The sequence below is a fragment of the Anastrepha ludens genome, chromosome 6, assembly GCF_028408465.1.
Source record: "Anastrepha ludens isolate Willacy chromosome 6, idAnaLude1.1, whole genome shotgun sequence".
NCBI classification, from domain to species: Eukaryota; Metazoa; Arthropoda; class Insecta; order Diptera; family Tephritidae; genus Anastrepha; species Anastrepha ludens.
This window is the reverse complement of record NC_071502.1, coordinates 24,900,162-24,911,625: the sequence shown is the minus strand read 5'-3', so window position 1 is coordinate 24,911,625 and position 11,464 is coordinate 24,900,162. Positions and strand designations below refer to the sequence as shown.

The window sequence follows — 11,464 nt, the reverse complement described above, 5'->3', positions numbered from 1 at the left end:
AAAAAATGTTAAGAAGAATGGTAAAAAAAATTTTCAAAGTTCATATTCATATATGATTTGATAATGGCTGCATACATAAAAATATACATGTACACACATAGAATACAATACAAAGAAAAACAAAAACAATTAAAAATGTACATATATCTGTGTCAAAAAGTTCTTTGATTTGATGGGTAATAGTGTTCAAATACAGTTTACCCTTGAAATAGTATCAAATAAATAACAAATTTGTCTCTCTCTCCTCATTTTTTAAAACTATTTAAAATTTTGAGTTTTGCAAAAAGGATCAAACGCACACAAAATTTTTAAATACATACTTACGTTTATATATTGTAGTTCAATTGTACCATATATGAACGAAAACAAAAGTGGATGCTTCTACCAACCATATCCAATACGTGACTTTTCAAACATTTATCACTTACTTACCTGCTCTATTCCTCCACTTAAAGTAGGAACTCTTCTACGAACTCTTCTTGGTCGTCCTCTAGGCATATTTTAAAATTAAATATGGATGTACTTTTTTCTTAAAATAAATTCTATATTGCGTCTGTCCGAAACTCTTTCTAATTTGCATTGTTACCGTTGTTTTAAGTGAATTGACAAATTTCAAGTCAATTGTCAATTCATACTAATTATTTATAGCCCCATCACAACGAAATTTTGAAAAAAGTTCGCAGCACCCGTTGGGACTCTGTTCATGAATACATATTTATTAGTAAAGAGAACAAAACAAAACAATTATTGAGAATCCAAATGTATTCAGTGTTGTGCTCATTAGAAAGAGAGCTAAACAATTCAAACGTACTCATATATGTATATGCGTATATTTGTGTGTCATCCCGCTTTGCATAGACATCGCTGTTATCAATATGAAAATTTTGATAACTTTACACGCAAATATTTCATGAACAAATTAACCGATTTTAATTTTTATAATTTTCCGGAAATATGCTCATCAAAACCTTTCTTTTGATACATATTTCATATCTGTACATATTGTAGTTTAGTCAGAATAAGCGCCATGTTTTAAAATAATACTATAGAAGATTATGACTCAAGCCATTTTATGCTTCTCTTTCATCGAAACAATCAATTTAAAACTAGCCTGAAATATACAAAATGGAACTCGTTCGGAATTTGTTTACATATGTACATACATACATATATATGTGTGTACATATAAGAATTTAACCATCTATCACTCATTTGCTGCAAGAGTGTCATAATAAAAGAAAGGAGAGGTACGATGAAATGACCACCAGCTTCCCTGTTATGCTGTGTGAAAAATGAATGGCGACTATGCTAAGAGTAGAAATACATGCATATACATATATGTATGTACCAATTTGCAATTTGCAATTTGGAAAAATTGTGATAAACTTCAAAGTCGCTTTTCTCGATGTTTAAGTTTTTCTATTTGTAATATTCTTCCGGCACACGGGCGGTGATTCATCACCGAAGCACTAACAGCTCGTTGTGAGCCAGTGCTTCCTTCACAAGCGCGCTCCATACGACTCGGTTCATTAAGTTGCTTCTCCTAGCATTTACAAGGCGTAAATCTGCATCAACATCGTCTGTCCATCTCCTTGGTGGTGTTCCACGATTAAAAAATAATAATAATTGGATCGTATGTATACTTTTGGTAGGTTTTGACCGTATTTTCTTCTTCTTCTTAATTGGCGCGATAACCGCTCTCCACCTGAGAACGTCTTCCTCTTCCTCTGCTACCAACAGCTGGTACCGCATCGAATGCTTCTAGAGCGGGGGGTTTGTATCCATTCGGACGACACAACCCAGCCAACGTAACCGCTGGATCTTTATTAGCTGCGCTATGTCTATGTCGCCGTAAAGCTCATACAGCTCATTCTTCCACCGCATGCGATATTCACCGTCGCCGACGTGAAAAGGTACAAACTCAACAGATTTGATCTCCTTTTACAGTAGTTAACTGGTCTGGAGAGAGAGCCTTCATTGCGGCATCGGAAAAAATGTTAATATCTCCCTCACTTCCACGTTCCTTAAACGTTTTGCATGCCTGCAGGGTCGCAAAGACTTCTGCCTGAAAAACACTAGCTGTATTCGGCAATTTTAAGGAAGTAGATCAATTGGCTGATTTGGAGAAAGCCATACTGAAAGCCAGTACCTGATTTATGTAGGTGCCAAACAGTGGCATGTATTCCAAAGCGCCAAGACTCGTTTTGGGTTGTTCAAGCCACGTTGAGGCGCTGATATTTAGATCAATGATGCAAATATCACCTGCGTGCCACTAGAATCGAGTTCTTACCGCATTTTGCTTCATGGCTCTAATTGGGGGTTCCTATTCTACTTTCCAACATCAGATTGACGAAGTCGCATAAAATACAGTCTATCTAATCTTATCTAAAAGCTCGTTGGGTTTCCAAAAGGCAAGAAGTCTTCCTTACTTGAATGAAGCTAAAAACTGTATTTCTCGTCATTGCCTAGCGGGGACTCCAAAATTAGACATCGTTTAGGCAGAAACCTTACACATAATATTTCAAAAGTGGCTCTAAAATCGAAGAAAAGATGGTGCATATGGGTTGGTTTGTCCAAGTTCTTGTCCAACCGACTCGAAACGCGTTCCCCGGGTTTTGGGAATAGCCAGAAGTCACACGGAGCCAAATCAGGCCAATACGGTGGTTGCGGAACGATATGCGTGGAATTTTTGGCGAAATGGTCACGAAGAACGAGCGCAGTGTGAGACGGTGTATTATCGTGATGCAAAAACCAAGATTTGTTGGCCCATAATTCTGGTCTTTTTAGACGAATTGCTTCACGTAAACGACGCATAACGCTCAAATAAAATTTCTTATTAACAGTTTGACCAAGTGGAAGGAATTCATAGTGCACCACACCACGAAAACCGAAAAAAAACTGTCATCATGACCTTTATTTTTGAACGACTTTGACCTGCTCTTTTCGGTCTGGCCTCGCTTTTAGCACGATATTCGCTTGATTGGTCGGTTGTTTCAGGGTCGTAAGCATAAATCCAAGTCTCATCTCCCGTAATGATGCATTTGAGCGTCCTGATAGTCTGAAAGCATTGTTTCACACACATCAACGCGTCTACTTTTTTCCAAGAAATTGAGAGTTTTCGGTACTAAACGAGATTTGACTTTTCGTAGGCCCAAATGATCTTTCAAAACGGTTTTCACAGATCCTTCTGATATTCCGATCATATCAGTAAGGTCTTTAACAGTCAATCGACGATTTTTGAGCACTAACTCCTTCACTTTATTGACGTGTTGGTCATCTGTTGACGTCGATGGTCGTCCGGAGCGCTCCAAGTCATCAACACGTTTTCGACCCTCTTTGAAGTCTTTGTACCACTTATAAACATTTTTCTGCGACATGGTCGAATCACCAAATGCCTTCCGCAACATGCTAAACGTTTCCGTAGCCGAAATTTCATTCCGCAAACAAAATTTGATGGCACTTCTCTGCTCAATCAAATCAGACATTGTAAAAATCGAAAAATGCACTCTGGCAAGCGTAAATATATTACTAATATTGACATTCACATGAAAGTTGGCTCAGATGTTATTAACAGTGCTGCCAACTCATGAAAAAAATAACTAGAGCGAAATTTTAATCCCGCGAAGCTTAACAAATAAATTCACCTTACTTTTTGCCCACAGTAGTATATCGTCGATACGGCCTTGTAAGCCACATTCAGAAGGCTTGCTCGTATCACGCGGTAGTTGCAGACAATCATTTTCTACAGATAGCGTAGGGAGCATTTAGGTTATAAACTGTATGTAGTCAAAGGACCAAGTTTCACTTAGTAGCTGAATCGTGCACCCCACCACCACTTCAACGCCGGCGAAAGATCAGGACGTAATCTATACTAATATTATAAAGAGGAAAACTTTGTTTGTTTGTAATGAATAGGCTCAAAAACTACTTGACCGATTTTAAAAATTCTTTCACCATTCGAAAGCTACATCATCCACGAGTAACATGGATTATATTTTATTTTGGAAATAGGGCTCGAGATATAGGTCAAAACGTGGACCCGGGTAACCTTCGGATGTGTATGTACAATATGGGTATCAAATGGAAGCTGCTGGTGAATGCTTTAGTACAGAGTATTTTTCATGCCGCTCCGTGACTAGGGTCTCGAGATAGAGACCAAAACGTGGACCCTAGAATGTGTTTGTACAATATGGATATCAAATTGAAGCTGTTGGTGAATGCTTTAGTATAGAGTATTTTTCATGCCGCTCCGTGACTGGGGTCTCGAGATATAGGTCAACACGTGGACCCGGGTAACCTTTGGTTGTGTATGTACAATATGGGTATCAAATGAAAGCTGTTGATAAGTGCTTTAATACGGGGTAATTTTCATACCTATTGATGACTAGGGTCTGGAAATATATGCCAAAATGTGGACCCGCCGTGTCTTTGCACCGAATTAAACCAAACTTACACACATTGTTAAGGAGGTATTGACGGTTTCCGTATAGTTTTGATACCTATTGGTAGATAGGGTCTCGGGATATAGGTCAAAACGTGGACCCGGGTAACCTTCGGATGTGTATGTACAATATGGGCATCAAATGGAAGCTGTTGGTGAATGCTTTAGTTCAGAGTATTTCCATCCGCTCCGTGACTAGGGTCTCGAGATAGAGACCAAAACGTGGACCCTAGAATGTGTTTGTACAATATGGATATCAAATGAAAGCTGTTGATAAGTGCTTTAATACGGGGTAATTTTCATACCTATTGATGACTAGGGTCTCGAAATATATGCCAAAACGTGGACCCGCCGTGTCTTTGAACCGAATTAAACCAAATTACACACATTGTTAAGGAGGTATTGAAGGTGGTTTCCGTATAGTTTGGATACCTATTGGTAGATAGGGTCTCGAGATATAGGTCAAAACGTGGACCCCGGTAACCTTCGGATGTGTATGTACAATATGGGAATCAAATGGAAGCTGTTGGTGAATGCTTTAGTTCAGAGTATTTCCATCCGCTCCGTGACTAGGGTCTCGAGATAGAGACCAAAACGTGGACCCTAGAATGTGTTTGTACAATATGGATATCAAATGAAAGCTGTTGATAAGTGCTTTAATACGGGGTAATTTTCATACCTATTGATGACTAGGGTCTCGAAATATATGCCAAAACGTGGACCCGCCGTGTCTTTGAACCGAATTAAACCAAACTTACACACATTGTTAAGTAAGTATTGAAAATGGGTTTCGTAAAGTTTGGTTGTAATTCGGAGCACTGGCAACGGGTACAGCGCTCTTTTGAACCAGCCATAATGTCGCTTACTGTTTTAACGCTTGGGGCGGAACTGAACTGTCAAATTGACAGTGTGAGTTACAATATGTCAATATTTCTTTCTGATTTGGATGCCATAAGGAAAAAACGTAAGTGCAACATGTAAAAATTGCTTGTGAATTTTTTTGGAGTGGATTTTGGAACAGTGAGTAATTTCTTACGAAATTTGAGAATTTAATGTGAAATCCGAATGAAATTATGTGTTCGTGGAAAAAAATTTTTTTTTCGTTTTTTTTTTTTTTGAAAAATATAAATGGATAATGGTTAAAAAAGCTCCAATGCTTAATAAAACATATAAATTGAAACGAAAAATTCATGGATGATCAGGAAAAAAGACGATTGTTTATTCATATGCGTTGATTTGAAATTTAAAAACAATCTTCTTTTTTCCTGATTTTCAATTTATATTTTATATTTACTCAAAAACAAATAGAAAAACAAAAAATATTGTTTATGCCAAAGCGCTTGAATGAAGAATAAAGAAATAAATAATATGAAAATCATATATTTTCTGTTCTAAACCATATCTATTATATTTTAGTGTGCCCAGCGAAGGGGGCCGGGTTTGCTAGTATATCGCACCCTAAATACAAAAGGGTCACAACTCAAAATGTACGTTCTGCTCAAATATGAACGAGACGGTATCAATAAAACGGTCCGCGGATGACATATGGCAAAAATAATTTTTTTGTTTTTTGGTAGGACTGTTATAAGCTTACATGGCAAATTTCAGCGTGATATATCACATAGTTTGGTTTCTGTGCTACTGTAAACAAGTCAAGCTCGAGTGTGGAAAATTTAGAGTTGTGCCCCTTTTGTATTTAGGGTGCGATATAATAAATTGCCTTTTGTTCGGTCCTCGAATAATCTTTCCTACTTACAAAAAAAAAACTCTCAAAAATCGACTATTTTTTGGCCCCAAACAGTGGCGTTCCCCCTTAATTTCCGAGAATTCGCTCTCAAAGAGAACAATAAAAAAAAAATTAAATGAACGCAAAGCAGAAAAAATTTGCAAGCTCACCTTATTAAATTGTTGACGGGAAGAAGTCACAAAAAGTAAAAAAAAAAAAAATTTTAAAATAAAGCAAATATAATGCAACATAACGACCCTAGCACCACATGATTTATTTCGTCCATAATAATTTATTCTATTTCATCAACGATGTCAGATGAAGAACATTAAATTTTCAATTGAATTGTTGTGGCAATCATAGCTTTCTATATATTTTCCTTGCTGCTGTATATGCATGTATGCAAGTATATGATATACATACATATATTGCCAAATTAGTTAATAACCAAGAAGTGCAAGCATAAAACACCAAAGATATCTTCAATGCTTTCGATTTGCATTTCGCAAACTGCAGCAGCGGTGACTGGAAGCTGTGGTTCAGAAGTGCATGCCTCTACATGATTGACCGATTCCTATTTAATATAGGATATCTAAATTAGATACTCCATTTTAATCAATTTTTTTAATTTAAATTTAGAATTTTGTCTCAATTCGAAAAATTTTAATTCGTGTTTATTTTTACTTTGCGTTTAACTGTTTCTCTCACTTGCAAATTCTTACAAGTAAAAAAGTAAGTCTGTAAGTCGGTTTACTGACGATAGTTTAACGTGAGAACGTCATAAGAAAATACTGATGTACTGGTTGCAATTTTCAAAACAAAATTTTAATTTTATTTGTTTGATAGATATTTTGTATGGATATAGAGGAGGAGGTAAATGGAATCGCAATGGAATAGGTCAAGTTAAATTTACACAAACATGAAAGTTGACGAAACATTTCTCAAATTCATGAAAGATATGTTCAATTTCGATTGTGCATCAGACGTTAATAAGTCAAAAACACTAAGAGGCAACATCATCGATTTGCCTTTTTCAAGACACTTTACACTCGAAACACTCCCTTTCATTTCCTATTTTTCCTATCATCGTCCTATTCGCAACAGAGAAATGATTCATTACCATGCACACGAGAAGAAGGCATATGCAAATACAAATATGCGAATTTATATATGTACATATGCGCATATACATACATATATACATATGTTCACTCAAGTAGGTGTGCAGATGTCGAACGTTGCCGAATGCGGGGGCCGATTGTGCTCTATGTCGTTCGTTCCGCGCTTTCGCTTGCAGTTCATGCAAGGTAACGACCAGCCGGCTAAATCGAATTATAAGACGTTATCACGTCAAAATGTATACAGTAAAAACTTGCTACTTCCCCTCAAATTGAAATGTTATTTTGCTCTCTCACTCTCCCTTACTTTGCAATTGTTTTGGATACATGAACACCAAAACTTGTTAATTTGTTACAATTTTTACATTTTATTTGCTTCATGAACAGACCTTTTGACTGCCTTATAATATTTTATTTAAAATAAGCACAAAACTCTGCTCTTATTGCCGTACAAATTTCTGTTATACAGTTTACCGATTTCAATAAATATGCGTGCCAGTGATTTAGTCGAAAAAATATATGATTATATTTTAATAATAAAATAACACATAATAATACTATATAATAATACGAAAATATAATTTAGTTTGCATGAAGAATCAAAAAAAGAAAGTACTTTATTTTTAAAATGGGACATTTTGAAGTGAAAACTTCTTTAGAATCGTTGGGAGTGATTTGAGACTCGATGAAACGAAAAAGCGACACCAAAAAGAAGAAGAAAAAAGATATACGTATATATATGTATGTATAGAAAATGCTTCATTACCAGGCACACAGAAGGATGGCATAAGCAAATTTAAATTTGTGAATTTATATATGTATGTATATATGCGGATATATGTATATATGTTGTGTGTATGTACATATGCGTAAGTAAAAATTTTTGTTGATATTTCGCTTAGTTTTCGAGATATTTAATAAAAAAGGTCTCAAAATGTCTCATTTCAGTAGTGTCTAAACTTTTTGATCTACATTATCGCACAATATGATTTTTCAATCACTTCAGGTGTTCTTCGTCCATCCAATTCCATTTGTTTCAACTCCAAATAAGTATTCTCATACTTCTTCGCCAACCACTCAGGTAATGGCTTAGACCAGTCTTCCGGAGGCTGTGTTCGCTTATTCCACGTTGTATTACCATAGTGTGCCTCCATGCGTTTTCGCCGTGGACATTTTGGGTATTATTTAACAACTAAATCATATCTGGTAATATGAAAATAGTGATTTAGAAAACAGCTGTTTGGAGCCGGCTCTCTTCTTCTTCTTATGAAAAAATAGGCAACAATAATTTTATGCTCTAATTTTAAAACCCGTATTACTGTGGTAAATTTGTTTCGAAATTGGCTCAAAACTCTTTTAGGTAACTAGTTTTAAATGTATTCTTTTTTTATTATTATAAGAGCACTTAGCACTACGACCTGAAAGATGTATTGTGCCTTTTTCATGGATTAAAAGTATTTCTCTGAGCCCAAATTCCTCAACAAATTTTAGTGTTTGTTCTATTTTATGGAGCCCTTTTTTCCTCTGGTAAAATATGTTTACACTGGTGTTTGCCCCTCTTATGCATCAGTGCTGGACACGGACATTCAGTGTCTTACTAGTATTGCCTATGGTTCTTTTAAGGTCCTCTTGTTGTTGTAAGAGGAAAAACATTCCCCATACTTGTACGGGGAGTGCTGCAGGAGTGACAGTCCTTGACCGGATATACTACATATAGTAAGTCCGGGTGTTCCGGTAACATAGAACCGACTGTTTGAGGAACGCCACTTACATTTGTTAATATACTGCCCACATTGAAAATTTCTAATTTTTTAAAAGCTATATCCCATCTGTGATAACCACAATCATGATCAACAGATTGAGATGGGCAGGTCACACATTGCGGGCTAACACGTGTTACCCACCTCAACAAATACGCTTCGGTAAATGCCACAGACAGAGAAGAAGGGACCGCCCGCCGCTTAAAACATTATAACTGGTTGTAGTACATAAGAATGCAATGCAATCTCTTAACCTGAAGGCGAGTTCCCAATTGGTCTATATCTGGAGTCCTTAGTTACCTAGCGAAAAGAAAAGTCCTCTTTTCATTAGCATTTATCAACAGCTCCCATTTGCTACCCATATTGTACGAACACATCCTTAAGTTATCGGGGTCCACATTTTGGCCGATATCTCGAGACCCTAGTCACGGAGCGGCATCAAAAATACTCTATACTATAGAATCATCAGCAGCTTCCATTTGCTACCCATATTGTACAAACACATCCTAGGGTTACCCGGGTCCACGTTTTGGATTATATCTCCAGACCCTAGTCACGGAACGGTATGAAAAATACTCTATACTATAGAAATCATCAACCGCTTCCATTTGCTACCCATATTGTACAAACACATCCTAGGGTTACCCGGGTTCACGTTTTGGCCTATTTCTCGAGACCCTGGTATCCGATTCTTAAAATTTCAAAACACAAACCATCTACTGAATAGTCCAAACAAAGCCTAAAAATTTGGTTTGGATAGGTGAGCCCGTTCTTGAGTTATAAGATATTTTACATATACACGCTTTAAAATTCACTTCACAGAAACTACTGTGAAACCGGCAGAAATATTTCCTTCACTGACATCATAACCTCATTGAAAAAAATGGAATCAGTTGTCATGATTCATTATTGAATTATGCTCAGTTGTAACTTGACTTGAATACGGAGAACACGAAAATAAAAATTTTAAATAATAATATAATAAATTTTCAAAGCACAAAAAAAAAAACAATTCGTGTGTTATTGTTTCAATAGTGTAAATAGTGAATTCCAGATGGGCAGATCGTTCACACGTAGCTGTGGAATTTTTTGTGGCGTAATGTTCAAGAACGCAAAATTGTTGCTGGCAAATAGGCAACTTATCGGTTGCACCTACACACAATTGTAAGTATTACTTATTTCATACAAAAATCTAATTTCAATGAAAATTATATAACCCCTACCAAAGCATATCGTACCAGTTCGAATGTGTCTACATGAACTCGATATGGAAATCGCAATTCGCAACTTAATTTTTTCAAGTTTGTTTACTTCTCTTTGTAGCACAGCTGCCGGCAGAAACGTGAACTGTCCTCAACGAGACTTCTTCACTTTTAGTGATCTTACAAACAAGAATCGGGAATATGCCAAAAAGGAGTTAATTGGGTAGGCGTGCAAATGTGTATTGCATCCGCTATTACTCACTTAAGTTGGCGTTTCGCAAATTTGCAGATACTCGATGCAAGAAATGTATGATGTGGTCGCCGACGTATCGAACTATTATAAGTTTGTGCCATACGTGAAGAAATCACTCGTACACAGTAAGCGTAATGACGGCTTCAAGGCTGACTTAATTGTCGGTTTCCCACCGCTGAATGAAAGTTATACATCAAATGTTTCGCTTCAAAATCCTGTGCTGGTAAAATCTGTATGCACAGATGGAAGATTATTCAACTATTTGCGTAACAATTGGCGATTTAGTCCCGGTCTGAAGGATATTCCACAATCTTGTGTTGTGGATTTCAAAGTAGCTTTCGAATTCAAATCGCTGATACACAGCAATATTGCAAATATTTTTTTCGATTTAATTTGCGATCAAATGGACCATGCTTTTGTGGCAGAAGCTGAACGACGATATGGACCACCTTCAATTAAATCGCTTATATTATGGCGAAGATCTTGACCAAGACGCAATGAACAAGTTAAACATAAATAACTCCGTATTCAAGTACTTTTGTGTGATTGATTATTTTTATTTATATACTTTTATTATTATATTATATATTATTATTATATATTGCAAAAATATCATTGTTAAACTTATACATACATTTGTACATAAGTGCATACATACATAAGTATATTTTTACTTATAGTTCACACGAGATCACACTATTTTGTACAAAGCTTTACATGGTAATCATAAGCAAACAAGAAAAAAAAGCCTCACCGACAGTACCCAGAGCTGAGGTGTGTATCTGTTTCAAACAAAATTACTCAAAGATAACAAATTTATTAAATTAGTGGTTAAGTCTATTGTAAATAAACATTTTAAAACAAGAAATAATAACCAAACTGTTACAGTTCCTTTTTGTGGTATAACAACCGTGCTTTTTTAAGTTCCTGGGTAAAATGTATGAGTGGATGGATGATATTAACT

General features: G+C 36.1%; 1 protein-coding gene across 1 annotated transcript; it reads left to right on the top strand.

The window, feature by feature from the left end:
- Positions 1-10,056: 10,056 nt before the first annotated feature.
- LOC128868161 (coenzyme Q-binding protein COQ10, mitochondrial-like) lies at positions 10,057-11,019 on the top strand. The gene is made up of 3 exons (XM_054109959.1): positions 10,057-10,210; positions 10,367-10,470; positions 10,537-11,019. Exons 1-3 carry the CDS (start codon positions 10,100-10,102, stop codon positions 10,985-10,987), a joined length of 666 nt encoding a protein of 221 aa, XP_053965934.1. The 5' UTR covers positions 10,057-10,099; the 3' UTR covers positions 10,988-11,019.
- Positions 11,020-11,464: the final 445 nt, after the last annotated feature.

Bases quoted from the DNA above. Each gene is read 5' to 3' on its own strand.
- LOC128868161 (XM_054109959.1), top strand. From the start codon at position 10,100: ATGGGCAGATCGTTCACACGTAGCTGTGGAATTTTTTGTGGCGTAATG. The intron at 10,211-10,366 runs TAAGTATTACTT...ACTTCTCTTTGT, and splicing joins GTTGCACCTACACACAATTG to AGCACAGCTGCCGGCAGAAA. The intron at 10,471-10,536 runs GTAGGCGTGCAA...GCAAATTTGCAG, and splicing joins GCCAAAAAGGAGTTAATTGG to ATACTCGATGCAAGAAATGT.